The sequence below is a fragment of the Pseudophryne corroboree genome (genome assembly GCF_028390025.1).
Source record: "Pseudophryne corroboree isolate aPseCor3 chromosome 3 unlocalized genomic scaffold, aPseCor3.hap2 SUPER_3_unloc_5, whole genome shotgun sequence".
Lineage (NCBI taxonomy): Eukaryota > Metazoa > Chordata > Amphibia > Anura > Myobatrachidae > Pseudophryne > Pseudophryne corroboree.
Window position 1 is genome coordinate 3790248 of NW_026967541.1, and position 26939 is coordinate 3817186.

At 48.1% G+C, this 26939-nt stretch overlaps 1 protein-coding gene across 1 annotated transcript in view; it reads left to right on the forward strand.

Annotated features, from left to right (window-relative positions):
* The window catches only part of LOC134984367 (zinc finger protein 585A-like), a 125052-nt gene that overhangs the window by 35737 nt on the left and 62376 nt on the right, over nucleotides 1-26939 (forward strand). The window contains exon 6 of the mRNA XM_063949965.1: nucleotides 10538-12337. Within this exon, the coding sequence (XP_063806035.1) occupies nucleotides 10538-12337 (1800 nt within the window). The remainder of the gene's footprint in view (nucleotides 1-10537; nucleotides 12338-26939) is intronic.

Here is a 26939-nt window from a genome sequence, read left to right on the forward strand (position 1 = left end):
AACTGGTAGTGAAGGTTGCCAACCGCAAACCTCGGGTATTGTTGATGTGACTTCAAGGCCAGAACTATAGAGCAAAGTGTTTCCATACGGAACTTGGAGACTCTCACAAACTTGTTCAGGGCCTTGAGGTTGAGAATGGGCCGGGAGGACCCATTCGGTTTCGGAACTAGGAATAGCGGAGAATAGTACCCCTGACCTCTCTGAGCAAGAGGCACCTGTACTACGACTCCTGAGTCCAGGAGGGTCTGTACCACCGAATGTAGGGTCTTTGCCTTTACTTGGTCCGAAGGGACGTCTGTCAGGCAAAATCGATGAGGGGGACGGTTTTTGAAGGCAATGGCGTAACCGTGAGTAACGACTTCCCGTACCCAGGCATCTGAAGTGGTCCTCAACCACTCCCTGGTATACCCTAGAAGCCAGACCCCCACCCTGGTAATCCCCAGAGGGAGGCCTGCCCCGTCATGCGGCAGGCTTATCAGTCTTGGAAGCTGGCTGACGGCAGCCCAGGCTTTTTTGGGCTTTGGCTTACCGGGTTTGGAAGTGCGGGCCTGCTTGTGGTACGCCTGACCTTTTGCTTTACCTGAAGGACGGAAGGGACGATATGAAGTACTCTTAGCCTTCGGTACAGAAAGAGCAGTATTAGGCAGACACGCAGTTTTTGGCAGTAGCCAACTCAGCCACTATCTTGTGTAAGTCCTCTCCGAATAGGATATCTCCCTTGAAAGGGAGTACCTGCAGGGTTTTTCTAGAATCCAGATCCACAGACCAGGATCTCAGCCACAAATCCGGCGCGCCAGGAAAGACGTAGTAGGAATCTTGGCTGCCAGAATGCCGACATCAGAAGCCGCCTCTTTAATATACAGAGAAGCTGTGACAATATACGACAAGCATTGTCTAGCATGGTCAGAAGAGATTTCAGCTTCCAACTCCTGGGCCCACGCAATAATAGCTTCTGCAGCCCATGTTGCTGCAATAGTGGGCCGCTGTGCAGCACCCGTGAGGGTGTAAATCGCTTTTAGACAACCCTCCACACGTTTGTCTGTAGGCTCCTTAAGAGACGTGATGGTAGTGACCGGTAGAGCTGAGGAGACCACCATCCGCGTCACATGTGAGTCCACTGGAGGAGGGTTCTCCCAATTTTTAGTCTGCTCTTGAGCGAGGGAATAGCGAGCAAGAAGCTTCTTGTGAGGTACAAACTTCTTTCCTGGGTTCTCCCAGGATTCCTGACGTATATCAACCAGGTGATCAGAGTGAGGTAAAACTTGTTTAACCACCTTCTGACGCTTGAATCTATCTGGTTTCTTAGGAGGGCCAGATGGCTCGAGATCATCTGTAATCTGTAAAATTACTCTAATGGCCTCCAAGAGATCAGGAACATCCACTTGTGAGCCAGTATAACAAGCAGTATTATCAGAATCTGTGGGGTCTGTGTTAACGCCATCTTCATCAGACGAGGTGTCAGGGACAGCAGTGGATTGTGAGGGAGTAATGGCCCGCTTAGAGGACACTTTTGTCTTAGGCGGGCGAGGGACAGACTTAGCAGTCAGTGACTGGTTCAATTTCTGTAACTGCGTGGACAAGGTATCTGCCCACGGAGAATTAGCTGCAGGGACTATATATGGTTTTACCGGCATAGGACCCATAGGGGGCATTAGTTTAGTAACTAGCATAGACTGCAATGTTTAGAATGTAGCCCACGGCGGGTCATTGTGTACCACCGTTGCCATAGTACCACTTACCTATGTTCACACGAGGCTCAGTCCACTTCTCCCTGTAGAATCCTCTGGGTGCCTGTGAAAAAATGTATACTCACATAATCCAGTGTAGCTTCTGTTCTTTGTATGATCCACGTACTTGGCAAAACAAAAAAACAGAAACCCAACCATGCACTGAAAGGGGTCCCATGTTTACACATGGGACCCCTTTCCCCGACTGGCAGGACCCCCCCTGACTCCTGTCAAAGAGGGTCCCTTCAGCCAATCAGGAAGCACCACGTCGGGGCACTCTCCAGATTGGCTGTGTGCTCCTGTAGTGTCTGTGAGGCTGCACACGGCAGAGATACAATGTAGCGCCTATGCGCTCCATTGTATCCAATGCTGGGAACTTTGCGGTCAGCGGTGAGGTTACTTTCGGTCAACCACTGACCGCAAAATTCCAACCATTGGATACAATGGAGCGCATAGGCGCTACATTGTATCTGTGCCGTGTGCAGCCTCACTGACACTACAACTACATGAACCACCAGCGGGAGAAGGCGGCCCAAACGGCCCGCAAGCAATTTAGCAAAGAGTTTAATGTCGCAATTGAGGAGGGAAATAGGTCGGTAGCTCGAGCACTGGGTGGGGTCCTTACCCTCTTTTGGGATTACAGTTATATGTGCTTCCAAGGTCTGCGGAGAAAAGCCTTTCTCGGCAGAGATGGAATTGCACGCCTTCAAGAAGAGGGGCAACAGGGATTGTTTAAAGGCTTTATAGTATCCGACTGGGAAACCATCCGGGCCCGGACTCTTCCCAGTTGGTGTAGCTGCCAAGGCTGTTTCCAGCTCTTCTATGGTAAAGGGTTGTTCCAGAGCATCAAGGTCTGACTCAGGAAGTTTTGGAAATTCAACTTCCGCCAGGTATCTCTGTACCAATACCCTCAGATCAGAGGCAGCCTGAGGGGTTTGATCCTTTCTAAGATTATAGACGGACTCATAATAATTTTGGAAGGAATGAGCAATTTGAGGCAGTGTATATGCAGCACGTCCCCCCGGCTCATGGACAGAGCGATTCACAAAAAAATAGACCACTCAGAGACTAACACCCAGATACGAATGAATAGTGAATCCCCGTGTTGTATGAAATATCAGCCGCGTTTGACTGATGGTCTATTCATTCGTAATTCATAACTTTGCCAATCAAACAATTACGAATAGACCAGACACTGCCGAGATTTGTGCTTAGTGAATTCCCGGATTGAGACTTTGAAGAAGAAAAAACACAAATTGGACAAACTCGGATTATTAGTAAATACTGGCCCATGTCTTCCTGAAGGGTGTCATGTGCTGAAATCAGATCTTTGTGAGATGCAACAATCTCTTTCATGTTAGTCTGTACGAGTGCCAATCTCACTGATATCGGACTTCAAAGCTTGAATATTAGAGTTAGGTTCTGAGGTTATTTCAGTCCTTAAATGTAGGTAACATACAATGTATAGAGCGTAGAGTAACAGGACCATCTAGAGTGTCTTAAGACGTCTTCAGCCATTACAGCTGGGCTGTGCGCCTGACAAGAAGAAGCAGATGATGTTGTAGTGGTCTCAGAAGGACCACCTGAATTCGAGGTACCAAAGAGATGGACAGGTGGGGCCGATTTGTTACCTATTAACCTTTTTTGGAGGCATGGTAAGCCGGCTACAAAGAGACTGACCTCTCAGAGATAGGAAAATACAAACGATCTATAAATAAAAGGAGCAGTAGTACGCTGTCAGGAGGTTACATCAAGATGACTCAGTTCAAAATTACATTCTTAGTCGGGGTGACGGGGGTATCCGAGCCAAAATTTCAAGTAAACATGATGTAATGCAACTCAAATAACACAGTAATGACCGAGAAATTACACTAGAAATGCTTCAATTTAGGTTAGTGACCCTGGTCGGTCCAGCCGTCAGGACACTTATTTATATTAAACCTTATTGAAGGCAGAAGACAAAGCATGCGATGGCCGGGCACCAGGATCCAAAATGGCAGCCATCTCACTTCCCAATTTCACCACTTGGCTCCGGTGACTGTGGGCATCCCGTTCTGTCCCCAGCAGTATTGGGAGCTACGCACCTGTGTTATCTAGAGAGCAAGTTCTCCCGTCTGAGCCAAAAGCGCCTTCAAGTCAGGTATCCGGAGCGTGCAGGAAAGACTGAGCGCACATAGTCCCAGAATACAGCCCATGGCTTCATAGGCGTCACTAGGCTGCGGCAGTGAACAGTGCTGTGAGTGAGCGGAGCGAGCGGCTGTAGGGCAGGAGGAGTGGGGGACTTAATAAATAGGGTCTTGGTTCCAGCGGCGGCTGAGAGCTATTAGGTAGGGTAGATAAGAAGCCACTTAGTGAGGAGAGCTCCAGAAAGCACGTCTGGATGGACCACGCTCCTCTTATTTATTATTTTATATAATAACAGGGGTGACAGATGTGGTACATACCTGCAAAGGCAGATCCAATCTCTTTCTCATCAGACTCTGCTGTCTTCCCTGCACTCTCACTCAGATGTTCACTGCTGCCAGTAGCACACGTATGAGAAGCAGAAGTATGGCGGCAGCTGTATAGATTCTGATATGTAATTCTCTGTATCATACTTACCGTACACACATCATCCTTATTACTATTGAGAATATAGAGGTAAGACACTGATGATGGGGATGTAAAAATAGGATTTTAATTACCTACCGGTAAATCCTTTTCTCGTAGTCTGTAGAGAATGCTGGGGTCCATTTAGTATCATGGGGTATAGACGGGTCCATTGGGAGCCACTGGCACTTTAAGAGTTTAATAGTGTGGGCTAGTTTCCCTCTATGCCCCTCCTACCAGACTCAGTCTAGAAACTGTGCCCGAGGAGATGGACATACTTCGAGAGAAGGAAATACACAGATAGTGGTGAGATTCACACCAGCTCACACAAAACAAAAAGGAAAGCCAAACTAACCAACTTGGAACAATTCAGCAACGGCTAAACCAACAATGCTGAACCAAGTAACACTGCAGTAATACGAAGCACAGGGCAGGCGCCCAGCATCCTCTACGGACTACGAGAAAAGGATTTACCGGTAGGTAATTAAAATCCTATTTTCTCTTACATCCTAGAGGATGCTGGGGTCCATTTAGTACCATGGAGATGTACCAAAGCTCCCAATACAGGAGGGAGAGTGCTGAGGTACCTGCAGAACTGATTGACCAAACTTGAAGTCCTCAGAGGCCGAAGTATAGAACTTGTAAAACTTAGCAAATGTGTTTGACCCTGACCAAGTAGCTGCTCAGCAAAGCTGAATAGCCGAAACACCCTGGGCAGCTGCCCAGGAAGAACCCACTTTACGGGTAGAGTGGGCCTGAACAGATTTTGGAATTGGCAATCCTGCTATGTAATAAGCATGCTGAATAGTAAGCCTGATCCAGTGTGAAATTGTCTGCTTAGAAGCAGGACACCCAATCTTGTTGGGATGATAAAGTACAAATAGTGCGTCCGACTTCCTGTGATGAGTTCTCTTCACATAGATTTTCAAAGCCCGCACAACATCCAAGGACTTTGAGGTAATTGAGGTGTCAGTAGCCACTGGCACCACAATAGGTTGGTTGATATGAAAAGCCGAAACAGCCTTAGGGAGAAATTGCTGACGCGTTCTGAGCTCAGCTCTATCCTCATGGAAAATCAAGTAGCGGCTCTTGTGCGACAATGCCCCCAATTCTGACAAACTTCTGGCAGAAGCCAAGGCCAACAACATGACCGCCTTCCAAGTAAGAAACTTTACATCCACCTCCTGTAAATGTTCGAACCAATCTGATTGCAGGAACTGCAGCACCACATTAAGATCCCAAGGTGCCATAGGAGGCACAAAGGGTGGTTGGATGTGCAGAACTCCTTTCAAGAAAGTCTGAACCTCAGGGATAGCAGACAATTGTTTCTGGAAGAAAATAGACAATGCTGAAATCTGGACCTTGATGGAGCCCAAGCGTAGGCCAACATCCACACCTGCTTGCAGAAAGAGGAGGAAATGTCCCAGTTGAAACGCCACTGTAGGAAACTTCTTGGATTCACACCAAGACACATACTTTTTCCAAATTCGATGGTAATGCTTAGACATTACCCCCTTCCTAGCTTGGATCAGAGTAGGAATAACCTTATTTGGAATGCCGTTCCGAGCTAATATCTGGCATTCAACCTCCATGTCATCAAACGCAGCCGCAGTAAGTCTTGATAGGCAAACGGCCCCTACAGTAGAAGGTCCTTGCGAAGAGGAAGAGGCCTCTGATCCTCCAGCAGTAATGCCAGAAGATTTGCGTACCTAGCACGCCTTGACCAGGCCAGAGCAATGAGGTTCGCTGGAACTCTTGATCTTTTTATTAGTTTGAGAATCCTTGGGATGAGTGGAAGTGGAGGGAACACATACAATGACTGTAAGACACCCCGGGGTGTCAAAAGGGCATTTACCGCCACTGCCTGTCAGTGTCGTGACCTGGAACAGTACCTCCGAAGCTTCTTGTTGAGGCGAGAGGCCATCATGTCTATCTGAGATACACCCCATCGATGTGTTACCTCTGTGAATACCTCCGGGTGGATGCCCCATTCTCCTGTATGTAGATCATGTCTGCTGAGGAAGTCCACTTCCCAGTTGTCCACTCCCGTAATGAAGATCGCCGACAGCGCCAGCACGTGTCTTTCTGACCAGAGGAGGATTCTTGTTACCTCTGACATTGCAGCCCTGCTCTTCGTTCCACCCTGCCTGTTTATGTAGGACACCGCTGTGACGTTGTCCGACTAAACCTGAATGGCTCGATATTGCAGAAGATGAGCTTCATGTAGAAGGCCATTGTATATGGCCCTTTGTTCCAGAATGTTTATTGGAAGGACAGATTCCTGGCCTGACCACTTTCCTTGGAAGTTTTCCCCCTGGGTGACTATTCCCCAACCTTTGATGCTTGCATCCATGGTTAGAAGAATCCAATTCTGAATCCCAAACTTGCGGCCCTCAAGCAGGTGAGAAGTTTGCAGCCACCAGAGTACTGAAATTCTGGCTTTCGGCGACAGGCATATCCGCTGGTGCATGTGAAGATGTGATCCCGACCACTTGTCCAGGAGATCCAGCTGGAAGAACCGTGCATGGAATCTTCCGTATTGTAGAGCCTTGTAGGAGGCTACCATCTTCCCCAGAAGGCGAATGCGCTGATGAACCGTTACCCGGGGACCATTGATTGGATCACCAACGCTTTCTCCACCGGTAGAAACAACCTCTGCACTTCTGTGTCAAGTATCATCCCCAGGAAGGGCAGTCTCCTTGTCTGTTCCGAATGTGACGTTGGAAGGTTCAGGATCCACCCATGATCCCAGAGTAGTTGAGGTGAGAGCGCAATACTCTGCAACAGCTTCTCCTTGGAAGATGCCTCTATCAGCAGTTCATCCAGATATGGAATTATGTTAATTCCCTGTTTGCTTAGGAGGAGCATTATCTCTGCCATGACCATGGTGAACACCCTCGGTGCTGTGGAGAGGCCAAGTGACAACATCTGGAACTAGTAGTGACAGTCCTGTAGTGCAAACCGTAGATAGGCCTGGTGAGGTGGCCAGATCAGAATGTGAAGGTACGCATCCTTGATATCCAGGGATACTTGGAATTCCCCCTGTTCCAGACCTGAGATCACCGCTCTCAGAGACTCCATCTTGAATTGGAAAACCCTCAAGTAGGGGTTCAACGTCTTCTTCAGGTTCAATATAGGCCTTACCGAACCGTCCGGTTTTGGTACCACAAACAGGATTGAGTAATAACCCTTGGTTTTTGGGTGAGGTGGAACTGGAACAATGACATTTGTTTGTACCAATTTTTGAATGGCTTCCTGAAGGATAGCACTTTCTGTCAGCGAAGCTGGTAAGCATGATTTGAAGAATCTGTGAGGTGGGAGTTCCTGAAACTCCAGTCTGTACCCCTGGTTAACAATATCCTTCACCCAGGGGTCTAGGCATGATGACGCCCAGACGTGACTGAAATCTTTTAGTCTCGCTCCCACCTGCCTGATGTCCAGGCTGATAGGTCCATCGTCATGCTGAATATTTGGAGGAAGCAGAACCTGGTTTCTGTTCCTGGGAACCTGTTGGTGCAGGTTTTTTGGATCTTCCCTGACCTCCTCTAAAGAACGTGTGAGGGGGTTTGGATTTTTTAAATTTTGCAGTCTAAAAGGACTGCAGTGTAGGATAAGATTTCCTAGCTGGGGCTGCTGCGGAGGCAAGAAATGTCGACTTACCCGCAGTCGCCGTGGAAATCCACGCATCCAATGCATCCCCAAATAGTGCCTGACCTGTAAATGGCAGGTTCTCCACACTTTTCTTGGATTCTGCATCCGCAGTCCATTGGCATAGCCAGAGTCCTCTGCGTGCCGAGACAGCCATGGAAGTAGCAGGCCATGAAGCCTGCAGAATCCTGTATGTGACGTAAAAACAAGTCAGTGTCACTCCTATCCATAGTATCTAAGTCCTCTAGTAAGGTGCCTGACCACTTTACTATGGCTTTAGAAATCCACGCACAAGCAATAGTGGGCCTTAAAGCCATGCCTGTAGCAGTGTATAGTGATTTGAGCGTAGTCTCAATCTTGCGGTCAGCCGGCTCCTTTAAGGCGGTTGAACCAGGGACAGGTAAAACCACCTTTGTAGTCAGCCTAGATACAGAAGCGTCTACAATAGGTGGGTTTTCCCACTTTTCTATTCTCTTCAGGGAAAGGGAAAGCAATGAGAATTTTTAGGGATCTGGAATTTTTTCTCTGGGTTTTCCCAGGATTTTTCAAACAAGGAGTTTAACTCCTTAGAAGCAGGGAAGGTAAGCGAGGACTATTCACTGTAAAATAAGATTCCTCTACTTGTTCTGGACCTTCTCAGAAATATGCAAAACATCCCTAATGGCTTCAATCATTAGCTGCACCCCTTTAGCAATGGATGCATCCCCCACTGCATATCCCCATCACCGTCCCCTGTATCAGAGTCGGTATCAGTGTCAGCTTGCATTATCTGGGCAAGTGTACATTTTTTGGGGTATGTAGGTGGGTTTTAGATGAAGTAGTGGGAGCTGAATATTTCAAACACTCCACAGATTGTCTCAAAAACTGCGTCTCTTATTATGTGACATCCATGTTTAAATCTGGGATATCATTCCCCTTAAAGAATCCACCCATGGGGGTTCGGATTCAGAAGGCTGAGACAACACATTGCAGTCCCGAGTACATGGAATAGACTCCTCAGGAGAAGATACACACTCTGCAGCACAGGACACAGAGTCCTTAGACATGGTAATGTGGATATACACACTTACACACACCGGAAAATGTCGGACACAGTTTCCCCCAGAGTACCTTCAGAGAGTCACAGAGTATAAGGAGCCAGCCACACAGCGCCCCTGTAGGTAGTTATGATAAAAGCCCGGTGCTGACTAACCTTAATAAAGAGGGCAGCGCTCCCTGTCAGTGTCCTATTTCTTATGATCTGCAGGGAGAAAATGGCGCTGGTGAGTGCTGGATCCGCTCTGAGAGGAAGCCCCGCCCCTTGTAATGTCGAGCGGCTTCCCGCACTAATTGTTTTTACTGGCCTGAGGATTTTAGTGCTAACAGGGCGAGTAGCCCCTGTTAGCTGCGTGACCAGTGTAGGGTTTATCCGTGCTGGCTCAGGACGCCCCTCAAAGCACCTACACTGTATGTTGCTGAGCCTTTCCGGAGCACAGCCTTTCAGAGCTGCGCTCCCACCCTTGTGCCGCCACACCCTGCCGCTAACCGGGATGCCGGCGCTATACTCGCCACTTTTCTTCTGGCTTTGTTAGGGGGTGGCGGCCGTGTTGCAGGAGTGAGCAGTCGCCTCATGGGCTTGTGATCCGCACCCTCAGGAGCTCAGTGTCCTGTCAGCGGAGTAGAGAACCATTGACTCTTCAGGAAGTTGGTTCCTATTCCCGACATCCCCACCCCCAAGTCCCACGAAGCAGGGAGGCTGTTGCCAGCAGCCTTCCTGTAACCTAACTCTAGAAAATAAAAATAAAAACTAGGAAACCCCCTTGGAGCTCCCCTAGCTGTGACCGACTCCTCTGGGCACATTTTCTAAACTGAGTCTGGTAGGAGGGGCATAGAGGGAAGGGCCAGCCCACACTATTAAACTCTTAAAGTGCCAGTTGCTCCCAAAGGACCCGTCTATACCCCATGGTACTAAATGGACCCCAGCATCCTCTAGGACATAAGAGAAAGTAGATTATAGCCTAGCAGATGATGATTACAGGGTATCATATGGTGTATTGCATGTAAAGTACCTTGTTTCACACCTACTCTGCTGTAGCAATATACCTTATATAAGGGTGAGTAACACTTGTACAGGCTTACCAGCATATGAGCACACACATATAGGAATGCTACCTTACCAATGCTTCCAGGAGTAACGTTAGGAGACATTTCTCTGATCCATCAGCTCATATGACTGATGTTATTGTTCATCTAGAATCTCCAGTTCATACGATATGTTCCCCATCCATTGTTTTACATTGGTGCTGACATAGGACTTGGCGAGTGACTACATCTCCATTTATACTTCATGGTTAGTTACCAGTACAAGAGAGATGTATCTGAGTCTTATTATATTACATTTGTTATTGTGAGTGTTCTCAGGAGGGTGGACACAATGATCATCTGAGACAATATTATAAAGCCTTCATTAAAAGTTGTTTTATTATACACACCCATTTACAATTAATTGTCCCAGAGAGTTGTCTCCTATTCTTTGCAAGATTAATATTGTTACAGAAAAGTCACATTTCCATAATGTATTTTATTTCCAGCAGATGGACACACAAGCAGGAATATCTCAGAAGGACATCTAATGTTATCCCTGGATTGTGAAATAAAAGATGACAGTAGACAAGAATCTCCAGGAGATAACCCCATTACCCCAATTATACATCCAGCTCTATCAGCTGGTCCCCCTGATCCTGCAAAATGTTCTCCTGATCACTCTGATATTGGTGTATCTGGTACAGCTCTGAGAGTAGATACAGAGTTTCCATGTGCTATAGATGCCAATTGTTTTACACAGAACACAAAGCCTATTAACCCACAGACCGGTAAGGCAGGTGAGAGGCCATTTCTATGTTCTGTGTGTGGGAAATGTTTTGCATACAAATCAGTTCTTATTAGACATCAGAAAAGTCACACAGGTGAGAAGCCATTTCCATGTCCTGAGTGTGGGAAATGTTTTGCACGGAAATCAGATCTTCCTATACATCACAGAAGTCACACAGATGAGAAGCCATTTCCATGTTCTGAGTGTGGGAAATGTTTCACACAGAAATCAGTTCTTGTTACACATCAGAGAAGTCACACAGGTGAGAAGCCATTTCCATGTTCTGAGTGTGGGAAATGTTTTGCATACAAATTAGTTCTTATTAGACATCAGAGAAGTCACACAGGTGAGAAACCGTATTCCTGTTCTGAGTGTGGGAAATGTTTTTCATCGAAATCAGATCTTGTTAGTCATCAGAGAATTCACACAGGTGAGAAGCCATATTCCTGTTCTGAGTGTGGTAAATGTTTCGCACAGAAATCAGCTCTTGTTTCACATCAGAGAAGTCACACAGGTGAGAAGCCATATTCCTGTTCTGAGTGTGGGAAATGTTTCGCACAGAAATCAGCTCTTGTTACACATCAGACAAGTCACACAGGTGAGAAGCCGTATTCCTGTTCTGAGTGTGGGAAATGTTTTGCACAGAAATCAGCTCTTGTTACACATCAGACAAGTCACACAGGTGAGAAGCCGTATTCCTGTTCTGAGTGTGGGAAATGTTTTGCACAGAAATCAGCTCTTGTTACACATCAGACAAGTCACACAGGTGAGAAGCCGTATTCCTGTTCTGAGTGTGGGAAATGTTTTATCCAGAAATTACATCTTATTAAACATGAGAGAAGTCACACAGGCGAGAAGCCATTTTCTTGCTATGAGTGTGGGAAATGTTTTATCCAGAAATCACATCTTATTAAACATGAGAGAAGTCACACAGGCGAGAAGCCATTTTCTTGCTATGAGTGTGGGAAATGTTTTACCTGGAAATCACAATTTGTTACACATCAGCGAAGTCACACAGGTGAGAGGCCATTTCCATGTTCTGAGTGTGGGAAATGTTTTATCCAGAAATCACATCTTATTAAACATGAGAGAAGTCACACACGCGAGAAGCCATTTTCTTGCTATGAGTGTGGGAAATGTTTTATCCAGAAATCACATCTTATTAAGCATGAGAGAAGTCACACAGGCGAGAAGCCATTTTCTTGCTATGAGTGTGGGAAATGTTTTACCTGGAAATCACAACTTGTTACACATCAGCGAAGTCACACAGGTGAGAGACCATTTCCATGTTCTGAGTGTGGGAAATGTTTTGCACACAAATCAGATCTTATTAAACATGAGAGAAGTCACACAGGTGAGAAGCCATTTTCTTGCTATGAGTGTGGGAAATGTTTTACCTGGAAATCACAACTTGTTACACATGAGCGAAGTCACACAGGTGAGAAGCCATTTTCTTGCTCAGAATGTGGGAAATGTTTTACACGGAAATTAGATCTTTTTACACATCAGAAAAGTCACACAGGTGAGAAGCCATTTTTTGGTCAGAATGTGGGAAATGTTTTACACGGAAATTAGATCTTTTTACACATCAGAGAATACCAGAAAAGAAGAGGAAAATACTCTAGTTTTTTGGGGGCACTCATTGAAAAATATTGCATAAAATCTAACTTTTATTAATTACCATTAAAAGCTGTTGCCACCAACCAGGACTGGGACAAAAACATACACACACAAATACAAAAATGACAAAACAATAGAAAACAACAAAAAAATGACAAAAAAAAACACACCTAGGTTTGCGTGTGGTATGAACACGCCATGGGGAGATATGCCTGACGCAGTCAGGGCCAATATGATAAATACTGACACTAGCTCCTGCAACAGTTAGCCTTAACAGTCCCCTAACAGAAGGAGACAAATAGTAAGCTGGTATAGTCGGCTAACACAGGAAACAGAAACACTGTAGATAGATTTACCATCAATACTTCAGTCTCTCGTAATAAATGCTACTGGCGTAGAGTAAATAAGTAACAATGATGGTTTAGTGTGTGTTCAAACTTCATAGTAAGTGCAGTCTCCCCATAGATTGCATGTCATTGGTTCCTATAAAGAGGTAGTAGCGAAATAATCATAGTATTTATTCAGGATCTAGGATATAAATATCCATAATATAAACAAAGAATAATAATAATCTTGTAAATGTTACAGTGCAAATACTGTTAATTTTCTCAGTGCAGGAAACCGGTAAGCCTTATATTAGTAAATAATTTCTTGGTATCGAGTATCCACTATAAATAACACCCTGATCCGTATCTCAGGTACAGGCAGGATATTACTAATTGAAGTTGTCTGGGCAGACGTATCTAGTATGCCTCAAAAACAAGCTGTAGCAAAAAATATATATATATATATCACTATTGCTCTTCATATATATCCATCATTTCAATATGCAGGAATCAATGTAACCAGGGTAAATATCCAATCTATCCTCTGACACATGTCACATTGGTGAGTTAGAGAGGTGAAGAGCAAATGAGCTGCTGCAGATTGCAGAAAAGGGGAAGAAAAAGGCACGCCTATCATAGCTGTAGTGGGGTGGCTACTGGTCACTGTGTGACATGCATTAATACAGTGAATGAGCGTGTCCCATCTGCACCTAAGGGTTAGAAACAGGTAGAATGCTTCTGCTTTTGAAAAGATCACCCACGGGCACCCTGATGTAACAGCGCAGGATGTCCTCTGAGTTCTCCTTGCGACAATGAGAGAGCATTGAAAAAAGGGAGATTTAAAGATACATGTTATCAGTAAGATGAAATAAAGAGCACCAATCCCCTTATGAGTGTATGCTGCTTCCTTGCATGTGTAAATACATTGATGCAAGGTGAGCAGTACCGCTTTTTTGCCTATAGTGCCTGGAAGAAAGTAGTTTGGTAACAGTGCTGGGACCCTAATGGTAGTAACAGTCCTGATGCCGCAGGGTATTGCAGGATCCGTTACCCACCATGTGGACCCACCGGCTGACACTCGAATGGAAATGTACCTAAGATTGCGCGTGGATATCAGGGTGTGTGGTTCCAGCTCTGGCTGCACTGCACTGAGTCTCCTCAGACAGCTGTTTCGCTTTCTGGCTTCCTCAGTGAGACACCCTGTAACCGGGTGTTGGAGTTGTTTATAACTAGGGAATGTCCAATCAGGAGCAAAGGTGTGTGGCTATCAATTAAGCCTGTGCTGGTGCCTGATGAGACCTGGTGTGTGCATTACGTCCAGGTGTCAATATTAGTCTCCCATTCCCTATCAATTGGGAACAAAATTCTCAAAAGACATACTAATTATTCAATCCATTAGTATCCAAAAATGCTTCTTGTAAAAGTATAAATAGACAATGGCAATAACATGAAAATGTTACAATACAACAGTAAGTTATAAGGCGGTGAAAAAGTATATGTAAATATATAAGATTGGAAAAAGGAATTCTTGGCTTGACTTGGAGGCGCTTTTGGCTCAGGCGGGATCACTTGCTCTCCCGCTCACACGGGTGCGCAGATTCCGCTACTGCTGGGGACAGAACGGGATGCCCACAGTCACCGGAGCCCAGCAGTGATACTGGGAAGTGAGATGGCTGCCATTTTGGATCCTGGTGCCCGGCCATCGCATGCTCTGTCTTCTGCCTTCAATAAGGTTTAATATAAATAAGTGTCCTGACAGCTGGACCGGGATCACTACCCTAAATTGAAGCATTTCTAGTGGAATTTCTTGGTCATTATTGTGTTATTTGAGTTGCATTACATCAGGTTTACTTTTGAACGGGTCATCTTGATGTAACCTCCTGACAGCGTACTACTGCTCCTTTTATTTATAGATCATTTGTATTTTCCTATCTCTGAGAGGTCAGTCTCTTTGTAGCCGGCTTATCATGCCTCCAAAAAAGGTTAAAAAGGTACCAAATCGGCCCCGCCTGTCCATCTCTTTGGTACCTCGAATTCAGGTGGTCCTTCTGAGACCACTACAACATAATTTGCTTCTTCTTGTCAGACGCACAACCCAGCTGTAATGGTTGAAGACGTTTTAAGACACTCTAGATGGTCCTGTTACTCAACGCTCTATACATTCCATGTCCTCTATAATTCACAGCTCCACCAGATTCCCCCATAGCACCATGGGTTAGGAGGAGAGGGGCAGATGCTGGGACATTGTTGGAGTGATGACAGGCAAGCGCTCCGTGTATTCCCTGCTGCTAAGACTCAGGGCTTCAACGGTCGGACAGTAGGAGAAGGCAGGCTGCGGGCGAGTGAGCTGACAAACCTGACGCGTCCCTGCTGAGGCCACCAATCCCTGTAGTATGCGCCGCATCAGATGCCAGGAGAGCAGCTCCGCTCTGTGTCTCCAGCCGCGGTCACCGCTGATCCCCAGTCAGCCTCTCCACACGACTCCAACAGAACAGCTAGAACAGCTAGGCACAAGAGTGGACAGCCCTCGATGAGTAGCAGCGCTACCTCGCTGAGGTCCAGGCTGTGGTGGGATCACTGCACAACTTCTGTCCGCAGCTTCGGATCCAGGTGTAGGCCACAACCTGCAAAAGCCAAATGAATGGCTCCCCGGCTCTGCAACCTACACACCGGGGGGTCAAAACACAAAGAGGGGCAAGAAAGGGCCTGAAAGAGCCCGTAGGACAGCTGTAAAAGGCATAAAGGACCTATATGAAGCAGGAGCTCCTTTATCCTGCTTCCTGCTGCCTTTCCAGTCAGGCCACACCCCCGTGACATCATTTATTGATGTTGAAAACAAAAGTAATGTAGATTTTCGCACCAATCTAAGACCTGCGAATCTACTTTGGGAGCCACCTCCCTTTTTGTTTTTTTTAAACAGTCCCCAGCTGGACGAGGATAATTGGAATTCCATTTCTTGGAATTCTAACTTCCTACTGGGCGTAACCCAAAATTTCCATCAGCTGTTTTGGGATGTTTAAACACAGTTGCCTTAGTTTTTAACACAGGCTCTGCTGCCTCTTCTAAGGATAGAATGGCTTACATAGCACTAATTAGCTCAGGTATGTCCACTAAACTGAGACCTTCTGAAGTGTAATGAGTCCTCATCCTCCAACGAATCCTCATCTAAAACATGTGTAGACTATGAAGATGTTGTATCATATCTATGTGATTTACTTACCACCAGCCTTTCAGGCTGCTTTTATGAGAGGCTGACAATTCCCTAGGTGTATAAACCTCAGAATGAATGTTGCATGTAAGGGTTAATAGCGAAACCTATCACTGGTATAGGAGCTGGTATAAACTGCTCAGCTACATTGGATAATGTCTGTGCAAAGTAGCCCATGAAGGGTCACCAGAACCTCTGCCTGCCTCACTGTACACGTGGGTAAGCGTTGTCGCGACCCCATGGGGAGTTGTTGGAGCGACTCTGAGGTGCGTATAAGATGCTTAGAAAGATCACTCAAAAAAAATAGTAATACAGGTTGAGTATCCCATATCCATATATTCCGAAATACGGAATATTCCGAAATATGGAATTTTTTGAGTGAGAGCGAGATAGTGAAACTTTGTTTTCTGATGGCTCAATGTACACAAACTTTGTTTAATACACAGAGTTATTAAACATATTAGACTAAATTACCTTCAGGCTGTGTGCATAAGGTGTATATGAAACATAAATGAATTTTGTGAATGTACACACACTTTGTTTAATGCACAAAGTTATTAAAAATATTGGCTAAAATGACCTTCAGGCTGTGTGTATAAGGTGTATATGTAACATAAATGCATTCTGTGCTTAGACTTAGGTCCCATTGCCATGATATCTCATTATGGTATGCAATTATTCCAAAATACGGAAAAATCCCATATCCAAAATACCTCTGGTCCCAAGCATTTTGGATAAGGGAGACTCAACCTGTACTATAAAAATAAAATAAGAAAACTTACGGCTGCTAAAAAACAGCAGCCCTCTGACCATGGTCCGGCTCCTGCCGCACCAAACAAAAAACTGATTTGCCTGAGCCAGGAGTCGGGGATATATGGACAGGACCGTTGCATGCTGGGAGGCCGAAAGCTTTGACCGTTTGTTGCTAATCCGCTGTCACGTCATCATATCCCAATGTTATCCTGTGGATAACCTGTGGACCCTGCCGGAGAAAGATATATATATCTAAGAGGATAGAATTTGATCGGTGTTGTTACACTGTTTTGTTGGCAAGTTACTTGATACTTTTGTCCTCATTGGTTACTATAGGTCACGTGGATGAAGTTTTCTCCGTGTCCCCGGGCGTAGCGTGTGTCAGATGACGTCACTTTGATGCGCTGGAGCACGCGACGGACAGCAACATGGACGGTTCCACCGGGTATATTAATGACACGGGATGTGCACATTCGTGTAGATGGTGACACTAAAACTACTGGATGATCATTGTGAATGTCCGAGGTATTGATACAATGCACATTTGTTGAGATATTGTTTATTTTTCAGATGGAACCATGGGTCGTGCACGTGATGCGACTGGCAAAAGGGATCCATAGGTTTTGGCCGAGACCGGCATTTGTTTGTTGGTGATCCCTTGTAGACTGTGAGTAGTATCCATCTACAGTGGAAGAAGCATGGACACCAAGAATCTCAGCGGCAGAACAGTGGTGGTGAAAGTAGATCATGACTAATCGGGACCACAGACATTTAGGACCCCTAGCAACCACCAATAGTTCCAAACGCATCAGGAACTGCACCAACAGTACAATGATGGACCCAGCCAAGCAGTCCCACAGTCCCAGATCTGGTGTATAGGAGGGCCACGTGAGATGTGGTGGCACGTCAGACTGGTGCTCTGAAAACCAATCCAAGCCTTTCGGCCACTGTTCCGCCGCTGAGAGCATACCTAAAGTCTAACACTAATGTGATAGCTGTTTTTATAGTAATTATTTTGAGTAATAGAGTAGCACCTGCAGTATAGTGGGGTCCCTTGTCGGGGGCTGCAGGCTTAAATGCACTGAGCAATACATGAACTAAAACTCCACTGTTTATTATTGTTAGTTAAAATACTGAGTGCAAGACACATTTATGTATGTAGTAAGGCTACTGGGAGACCTTAGATTGAGCAATATTGGATCAGGCCATTACATTCCCTAAAGTCATAACCTCAGAACTGCACAGAGCAGGAACTATTATTCACAAGTAATTAGGAATGTGTTCATCATGAACAAGTCCACAAATACCGTCTGAAGGTTACACAACTATTTCAGGTCTACACAACTGATATTTGAGGATAAAGCCTTTAACAGAAAACTCCCCTGAAGAAGTCACTATTGGCGAAACGCGTTGGAAGACACGCAATTTGGATTTAGAGTAAAATTGGAGTGGATAAGAACAAGCCCGCCCATGCAAGGGTGACAACAAGTGCTAAACGCTTGTCTTATGATTATACAGATATGTATTTGTGATAAGATTTTAATCTGTTTTACTTAAAGTTCTAGATTCAAATTTCATTTTATTTCTGAATCTTATACGAATTGTATTTGGTGAGCTCAGGTCTACTGTATAGCAGCAAATATTTCACACCTGCATTATCTAACAAAATGCATACTAATTATATTATATACATACATACACATTTATATATAACTAGGTGATTCATCGCGCCCTACGGGCGCTCTTCACACCGTCGTTAGGGGCTACACCCCGTTAACCTCTGCACGGCTTTGAACATACGCAGGGCGGTAGATATTTGGCGGGGTGGTGCGGTTGGGTGGGAGTGAGGGTGCCACGGTTGCGGGGGCGGGTGGTGCTGCAGGAAGGGGAGGGATGGGAGTGGGGGAGCAGGGGTCCTGTGCGTAGGGTAGGGGCGGGGTGCCATGGGTGGAGATTTGGGAGCAGGGGTGATATGGGTGTGGGAGGGATTGTGGGAGAAGCTGGTGTGGGAGTGCCGTGGGTGGGGGAGTGGGGGGCTGCGGGTGGGAGTGTGGTGCCATGGGTGTGGGGACAGGTGCGGGGGGCAGGGACTGGTGCAGTAGTGCTATGGTTGGGGTGTGGTAGGCGGCTGCGGGGGTTTCCGAGGGTTGGCGCGGGTGGGGGAGGGGGTGCGGGAGCAGGGGTGTTGCGGATGGGGGAGGGGAGGGTGCAGGAGGGGCAAATGCGGTGGTGATGGTGCGGGTGAGGTGGAGGGGTGTAGCGGGGGAGAGGTGGGTATGGGGGTGGAGTGGGGGAGGGGGCAGTTAGCCGGAGTGGTGCGGTTGGGGGTGGGTGTGAGGGTGCTATGGTTGCAGGGGCGGGTGGGGGGGTGCTGCAGGTAGGGGAGGGGTGGGGGTGCGGGAGCAGGGGTGCTGTGCGTAGTGGAGGGTCGGGGTGCCATGGGTGGAGAGTTGGGAGCAGGGGTGCAGTAGGGGCAGATGCGGTGGTGGTGTGAGTTGGGTGAAGGGTGCAGCGGGGGGGGGAGAGGTGGGTATTGGGGAGGGGCAGGGTTGCAGCGGGTGGAGGAGGTGCGGAGGGTGCTGCAGGTGTGGGAGCTATGGGTGGGGGCGGGAGTGCCGCGGGTGGGAGCTGATGTGGGGGATGCGTTGGGTGTTGCGGGGGGGCAGCGGGTGTTGGTGCTGTGGGTGGGGGCAGAGTACCACGGGTGGTGCGGGTGTTGGTGCTGCGGGTGGGGGAGGGCTTTGAGTGCCACGGGTGGTGGGTGGATGCGGTGGGTGCCGCGGGTAGGTGGCGCGGGTGTTGGTGCTGCGGGTGGGGGTGGAGTGCCACGGGTGGTGGGTGGATGCGGTGGGTGCCGCGGGTAGGTGGCGTGGGTGTTGGTGCTGCGGGTGGGGGTGAGGGTGGGTATGGGGGAGGGGCAGGGTTGCAGCGGGTGGGGGAGGGGTGGGGGGTGCTGCAGGTGTGGGAGCTACGGGTGGGGGCGGGAGTGCCGCGGGTGGGAGCGGATGTGGGGGATGCGTTGGGTGCCGCAGGGGGGGGCAGTGGGTGTTGGTGCCGTGGGTGGGGACAGAGTGCCACGGGTGGTGCGGGTGTTGGTGCTGCGGGTGGGTGAGGGGGTGGATTGCCATGGGTGGTGGGTAGATGCGGTGGGTGCCGTGGGTAGGTGGCGCGGGTGTTGGTGCTGTGGGTGGGGGAGAGGGTGGGAGTGCCGCGGGTGGGGGGAAAATGCGGTTGGTTGCTGCGGGTGTTGGTGCTCTGGGTGGGGGAGGGAGCGGGAGTGCCGTGGGTGATTGGTGGATGCCGCAGGTGTTTGTGCTACGGGTGGGGGAGGGGGCAGGAGCAGTGGCGCCACAACGTGGGTGCGGGGGTGCAGGCCCCACCCGGGTGTTACCCTCTGAGGGGTGACACCAAAGTGCCGGCTCCTGCTCAGTGGCAGATTCAGCAGTGTCCGGGTGAAGGCAGTATCCCCTGACCCACAATGTGCCGAAAACGGGGGTCGGGACGCGAAGACACGCCCCTTATGCAAAGCCACGCCCCTTACGTGAGTCCACGCCCCCTTTTCACCCGCGACCGCAACGGGTGTTATAACAGTAAGTGACTCCTCTGAGCGGGAGTGCCGCGGATGTTGGTGCTGCGGGAGGGGGAGAGAGCGGGAGTGCCGCGGGTGGGGCACAGATGCGGGTGGTTGCCGCGTGTGGAAGAGGGAGCGAGCGTGAGTTCCGCTCACAGTCAGCGGCTGCTCTGTCACCAAAGAGAGTACGGGGAGAAGGGAGACAGGGGACTGGGCGGAGATGGGGAGGGGACTGGGCGGAGATGGGGAGGGGACTGGGCGGAGATGGGGAGGGGACTGTTCCTGGCCAGATCTGTGCCAGTGACTCCGCCCAGCGTTACGGCCAGGTATGGAATCACAGAGTTGGGCAAATATATAGGATATCACTAATAATAAACTTCTAATTGTTACTTTTAATAACATTATAGTGTTGTGTGTAATAACTCTCTACATGTGATATTTGTCATGGATAGCCTTGTGTTAGAAACACCCAACTGAGAACAGGGCTGATGGCAGAGGAGGGTGTAGGATAAGAGATTGCTGTAGTGACTGAGCAAGGAGAATATGTGACTTCTGTAATAATAAGATTTTACTCACCGGTAAATCTATTTCTCGTAGTCCGTAGTGGATGCTGGGACTCCGTAAGGACCATGGGGAATAGCGGCTCCGCAGGAGACTGGGCACAACTATAAAGAAAGCTTTAGGTCTAACTGGTGTGCACTGGCTCCTCCCACTATGACCCTCCTCAAGACCTCAGTTAGGACACTGTGCCCGGAAGAGCTGACACAATAAAGAAGGATTTTGAATCCCGGGTAAGACTCATACCAGTCACACCGTATAACTCGTGATACTATACCCAGTTTACAGTATGAAAAACAACTGAGCCTCTTAACAAATGGCTCAACGATAACCCTTTAACAACAATAACTTTGTACAAGTATTGCAGACAATCCACACTTGGGATGGGCGCCCAGCATCCACTACGGACTACGAGAAATAGATTTACCGGTGAGTAAAATCTTATTTTCTCTAACGTCCTAAGTGGATGCTGGGACTCCGTAAGGACCATGGGGATTATACCAAAGCTCCCAAACGGGCGGGAGAGTGCGGATGACTCTGCAGCACCGAATGAGAGAACTCCAGGTCCTCCTCAGGAAGGGTATCAAATTTGTAGAATCTAGCAAACATGTTTGCCCCTGACCAAGTAGCAGCTCGGCAAAGTTGTAAAGCCGAGACCCCCCGGGCAGCTGCCCAAGATGAGCCCACTTTCCTCGTGGAATGGGCTTTTACTGATTTAGGATGCGGCAGTCCAGCCGCAGAATGCGCCAACTGAATTGTGCTACAGATCCAGCGAGCAATCGTCTGCTTAGAAGCAGGAGCACCCAGCTTGTTGGGTGCATACAGGATAAATAGCGAGTCAGTTTTCCTGACTCTAGCCGTCCCGGAAACATATATTTTCAGGGCCCTGACTACGTCCAGTAACTTGGAATCCTCCAAGTCCCTAGTAGCCGCAGGCACCACAATAGGTTGGTTCAAGTGAAAAGCTGATACCACCTTAGGGAGAAACTGAGGACGAGTCCTCAATTTCGCCCTATCCATATGGAAAATCAGATAAGGGCTTTTACATGACAAAGCCGCCAATTCTGACACACGCCTGGCCGAAGCCAAGGCAAATAACATGACCACTTTCCACGTGACATATTTCAGATGCACGGTCTTAAGTGGCTCAAACCAATGTGATTTTAGGAAACTCAACACCACGTTGAGGTCCCAAGGTGCCACTGGAGGCACAAAAGGGGATGAATATGCAGCACTCCCTTTACAAATGTCTGAACTTCAGGCAGTGAAGCCAGTTCTTTCTGGAAGAAAATAGACAGAGCCGAAATCTGGACCTTAATGGAACCCAATTTTAGGCCCATAGTCACTCCTGACTGTAGGAAGTGCAGAAATCGACCCAGCTGAAATTCCTCTGTTGGGGCCTTCCTGGCCTCACACCACGCAACATATTTCCGCCAAATACGGTGATAATGGTTTGCGGTTACTTTTTTCCTAGCTTTAATCAGCGTAGGAATGACTTCCTCCGGAATGCCTTTTTCTTTTAGGATCCGGTGTTCAACCGCCATGCCGTCAAACGCAGCCGCGGTAAGTCTTGGAACAGACAGGGCCCCTGCTGTAGCAGATCCCGTCTGAGCGGTAGAGGCCATGGGTCCTCTGAGATCATTTCTTGAAGTTCTGGGTACCAAGCTCTTCTTGGCCAATCCGGAACCACGAGTATCGTTCTTACTCCTCATCTTCTTATTATTCTCAGTACCTTTGGTATGAGAGGCAGAGGAGGGAACACATAAACCGACTGGTACACCCACGGTGTCACTAGAGCGTCCACAGCTATCGCCTGAGGGTCTCTTGACCTGGCGCAATATCTCTCTAGTTTTTTGTTTAGGCGGGACGCCATCATGTCCACCTGTGGCCTTTCCCAATGGCTTACAATCAGTTGGAAGACTTCTGGATAAAGTCCCCACTCTCCCGGGTGTAGGTCGTGTCTGCTGAGGAAGTCTGCTTCCCAGTTGTCCACTCCCGGAATGAACACTGCTGACAGTGCTAAGACGCGATTTTCCGCCCATTGGAGAATCTTTGTGGCTTCTGCCATCGCCGTCCTGCTTCTCGTGCCGCCCTGTCGGCTTACATGGGCGACCGCCATGATGTTGTCTGACTGGATCAGCACCGGCTGGTTTTGAAGCAGTGGTTTTGCCTGACTTAGGGCATTGTAAAAAAGGCCCTCAGTTCGAGAATATTTATGTGCAGGGAAGTCTCCTGACTTGACCATAGTCCTTGGAAGTTTCTTCCCTGTGTGACTGCCCCCCAGCCTCGAAGGCGGCATCCGTGGTCACCTGGACCCAGTCCTGTATGCCGAATCTGCGGCCCTCTTGAAGACGAGCACTCTGCAGCCACCACAGCAGGGACACCCTTGTCCTTGGAGACAGGGTTATCAGACGATGCATCTGAAGATGCGATCCGGACCACTTGTCCAACAGGTCCCACTGAAAAGTTCTTGCATGGAACCTGCCGAATGGAATCGCTTCGTAAGAAGCTACCATTTTTCCCAGGATCCGCGTGCAGTGATGCACCGACACCTGTTTTGGTTTTAGGAGGCCTCTGACTAGAGATGACAGCTCCTTGGCCTTCTCCTCCGGGAGAAACACTTTTTTTCTGTTCTGTGTCCAGAACCATCCCTAGGAACAGTAGACGTGTCGTAGGAACCAGCTGTGACTTTGGAATGTTTAGAATCCAACAGTGCTGTTGTAGCACTTCCCGAGATAGTGCTACCCTGACCAACAACTGCTCTCTGGACCTCGCCTTTATCAGGAGATCGTCCAAGTATGGGATAATTAAAACTCCTTTCTTTCGCAGGAGTATCATCATTTCGGCCATTATTTTGGTAAAGACCCTCGGAGCCGTGGATAGACCGAACGGCAACGTCTGGAATTGATAATGACAATCCTGTACCACAAATCTGAGGTACTCCTGGTGAGGATGGTAAATGGGGACATGCAGGTAAGCATCCTTGATGTCCAGTGATACCATGTAATCCCCCTCGTCCAGGCTTGCAATAACCGCCCTGAGCGATTCCATCTTGAACTTGAATTTTTTGATATATGTGTTCAAGGATTTCAAATTTAAAATGGGTCTCACCGAACCGTCCGGTTTCGGTACCACAAACATTGTGGAATAGTAACCCCTTCCTTGTTGAAGTAGGGGTACCTTTACTATCACCTGTTGTGAATACAGCTTGTGAATTGCCTGTAACACTGCCTCCCTGTCTGAGGGAGCGGTTGGCAAGGCAGATTTGAGGAAACGGTGGGGAGGAGACGTCTCGAATTCCAGCATGTACCCCTGAGATATTATTGGAAAAATCCAGGGGTCCACCTGTGAGCGAGCCCACTGATTGCTGAAAAATTTGAGACGGGCCCCCACCGTACCTGGCTCCGCCTGTGGAGCCCCAGCGTCATGCTGTGGACTTAGAGGAAGCGGGGGAGGACTTTTGCTCCTGGGAACTGGCTGCATGGTGCAGCTTCTTGCCCCTACCTCTGCCCCTGGGCAGAAAGGACGTACCTTTAACCCACTTGCCCTTATTGGACCGAAAGGACTGTACCTGATAATACGGTGCTTTCTTTGGTTGTGAGGGAACATGGGGTAAAAATGTAGACTTCCCAGCTGTCGCTGTGGAAACGAGGTCCGAGAGACCATCCCCGAACAACTCCTCACCCTTATAAGGCAGAACTTCCATGTGTCTTTTGGAATCTGCATCTCCTGTCCACTGCCGAGTCCATAAACCCATCCTGGCAGAAATGGACATTGCACTTATTTTAGATGCCAGCCGGCAAATATCCCTCTGTGGATCCCTCATGTATAAGACTGCGTCTTTTATATGGTCTACGGTTAGCAATATAGTGTCCCTATCTAGGGTATCTATATTTTCTGATAGGGAATCTGACCACGCAGCAGCAGCAGCACTGCACATCCAGGCTGAAGCAATAGCCGGTCTCAGTATGACACCTGTGTGTGTATATATACATTTCAGGATAGCCTCCTGTTTTCTATCAGCAGATTCCTTCAGGGCGGCCGTATCCGGAGAGGGTAGTACCAACTTTTTTGACAAGCGTGTGAGCGCTTTATCCACCCTAGGGGATGTTTCCCAGCGTGACCTATCCTCTGGCGGGAAAGGGTACGCCATTAGTAACCTCTTAGAAATTACCAGTTTCTTATCGGGAGAAGCCCACGCTTCTTCACACACTTCATTTAACTCCTCAGATGGAGGAAAAAATAAGAATTTACTTACCGATAATTCTATTTCTCGGAGTCCGTAGTGGATGCTGGGGTTCCTGAAAGGACCATGGGGAATAGCGGCTCCGCAGGAGACAGGGCACAAAAGTAAAGCTTTCCGATCAGGTGGTGTGCACTGGCTCCTCCCCCTATGACCCTCCTCCAGACTCCAGTTAGGTACTGTGCCCGGACGAGCGTACACAATAAGGGAGGAATTTTGAATCCCGGGTAAGACTCATACCAGCCACACCAATCACACCGTACAACTTGTGATCTAAACCCAGTTAACAGTATGATAACAAAGGAGCCTCTGAAAGACGGCTTCCTACAACAATAACCCGATTTTTGTAACAATAACTATGTACAAGTATTGCAGAATAATCTGCACTTGGGATGGGCGCCCAGCATCCACTACGGACTCCGAGAAATAGAATTATCGGTAAGTAAATTCTTATTTTCTCTATCGTCCTAGTGGATGCTGGGGTTCCTGAAAGGACCATGGGGATTATACCAAAGCTCCCAAACGGGCGGGAGAGTGCGGATGACTCTGCAGCACCGAATGAGAGAACTCCAGGTCCTCTTTTGCCAGGGTATCAAATTTGTAGAATTTTACAAACGTGTTCTCCCCCGACCACGTAGCTGCTCGGCAAAGTTGTAATGCCGAGACCCCTCGGGCAGCCGCCCAAGATGAGCCCACCTTCCTTGTGGAATGGGCCTTAACAGATTTAGGCTGTGGCAGGCCTGCCACAGAATGTGCAAGTTGAATTGTGCTACAAATCCAACGAGAAATCGACTGCTTAGAAGCAGGAGCACCCAACTTGTTGGGTGCATACAGTATAAACAGCGAGTCAGATTTTCTGACTCCAGCCGTCCTTGAAATGTATATTTTTAAAGCTCTGACAACGTCCAACAACTTGGAGTCCTCCAAGTCGCTTGTAGCCGCAGGCACTACAATAGGCTGGTTCAGGTGAAACGCTGATACCACCTTAGGGAGAAAATACGGACGCGTCCGCAGTTCTGCCCTATCCGAATGGAAAATTAGATATGGGCTTTTATAAGATAAAGCCGCCAGTTCTGACACTCTCCTGGCTGAAGCCAGGGCTAGTAGCATGGTCACTTTCCATGTGAGATATTTCAAATCCACATTTTTTAGTGGTTCAAACCAATGGGATTTGAGGAAATCTAAAACTACATTTAGATCCCACGGTGCCACCGGAGGCACCACCGGGGGCTGTATATGCAGTACTCCCTTAACAAAAGTCTGGACCTCAGGAACTGAGGCCAATTCTTTTTGGAAGAATATTGACAGGGCCGAAATTTGAACCTTAATAGATCCCAATTTGAGACCCATAGACAATCCTGATTGCAGGAAATGTAGGAATCGACCCAGTTGAAATTCCTCCATCGGAGCACTCCGATCCTCGCACCACGCAACATATTTTCGCCAAATGCGGTGATAATGTTTCGCGGTGACTTCCTTCCTTGCTTTAATCAAGGTAGGAATGACTTCTTCCGGAATGCCTTTTCCCTTTAGGATCTGGCGTTCAACCGCCATGCCGTCAAACGCAGCCGCGGTAAGTCTTGAAATAGACAGGGGCCCTGCTGAAGCAGGTCCCTTCTCAGAGGTAGAGGCCACGGATCGTCCGTGACCATCTCTTGAAGTTCCGGGTACCAAGTCCTTCTTGGCCAATCCGGAGCCACTAGTATCGTTCTTACTCCTCTTTGCCGTATAATTCTCAATACTTTTGGTATGAGAGGCAGAGGAGGAAACACATACACCGACTGGTACACCCAAGGTGTTACCAGCGCGTCCACAGCTATTGCCTGCGGATCTCTTGACCTGGCG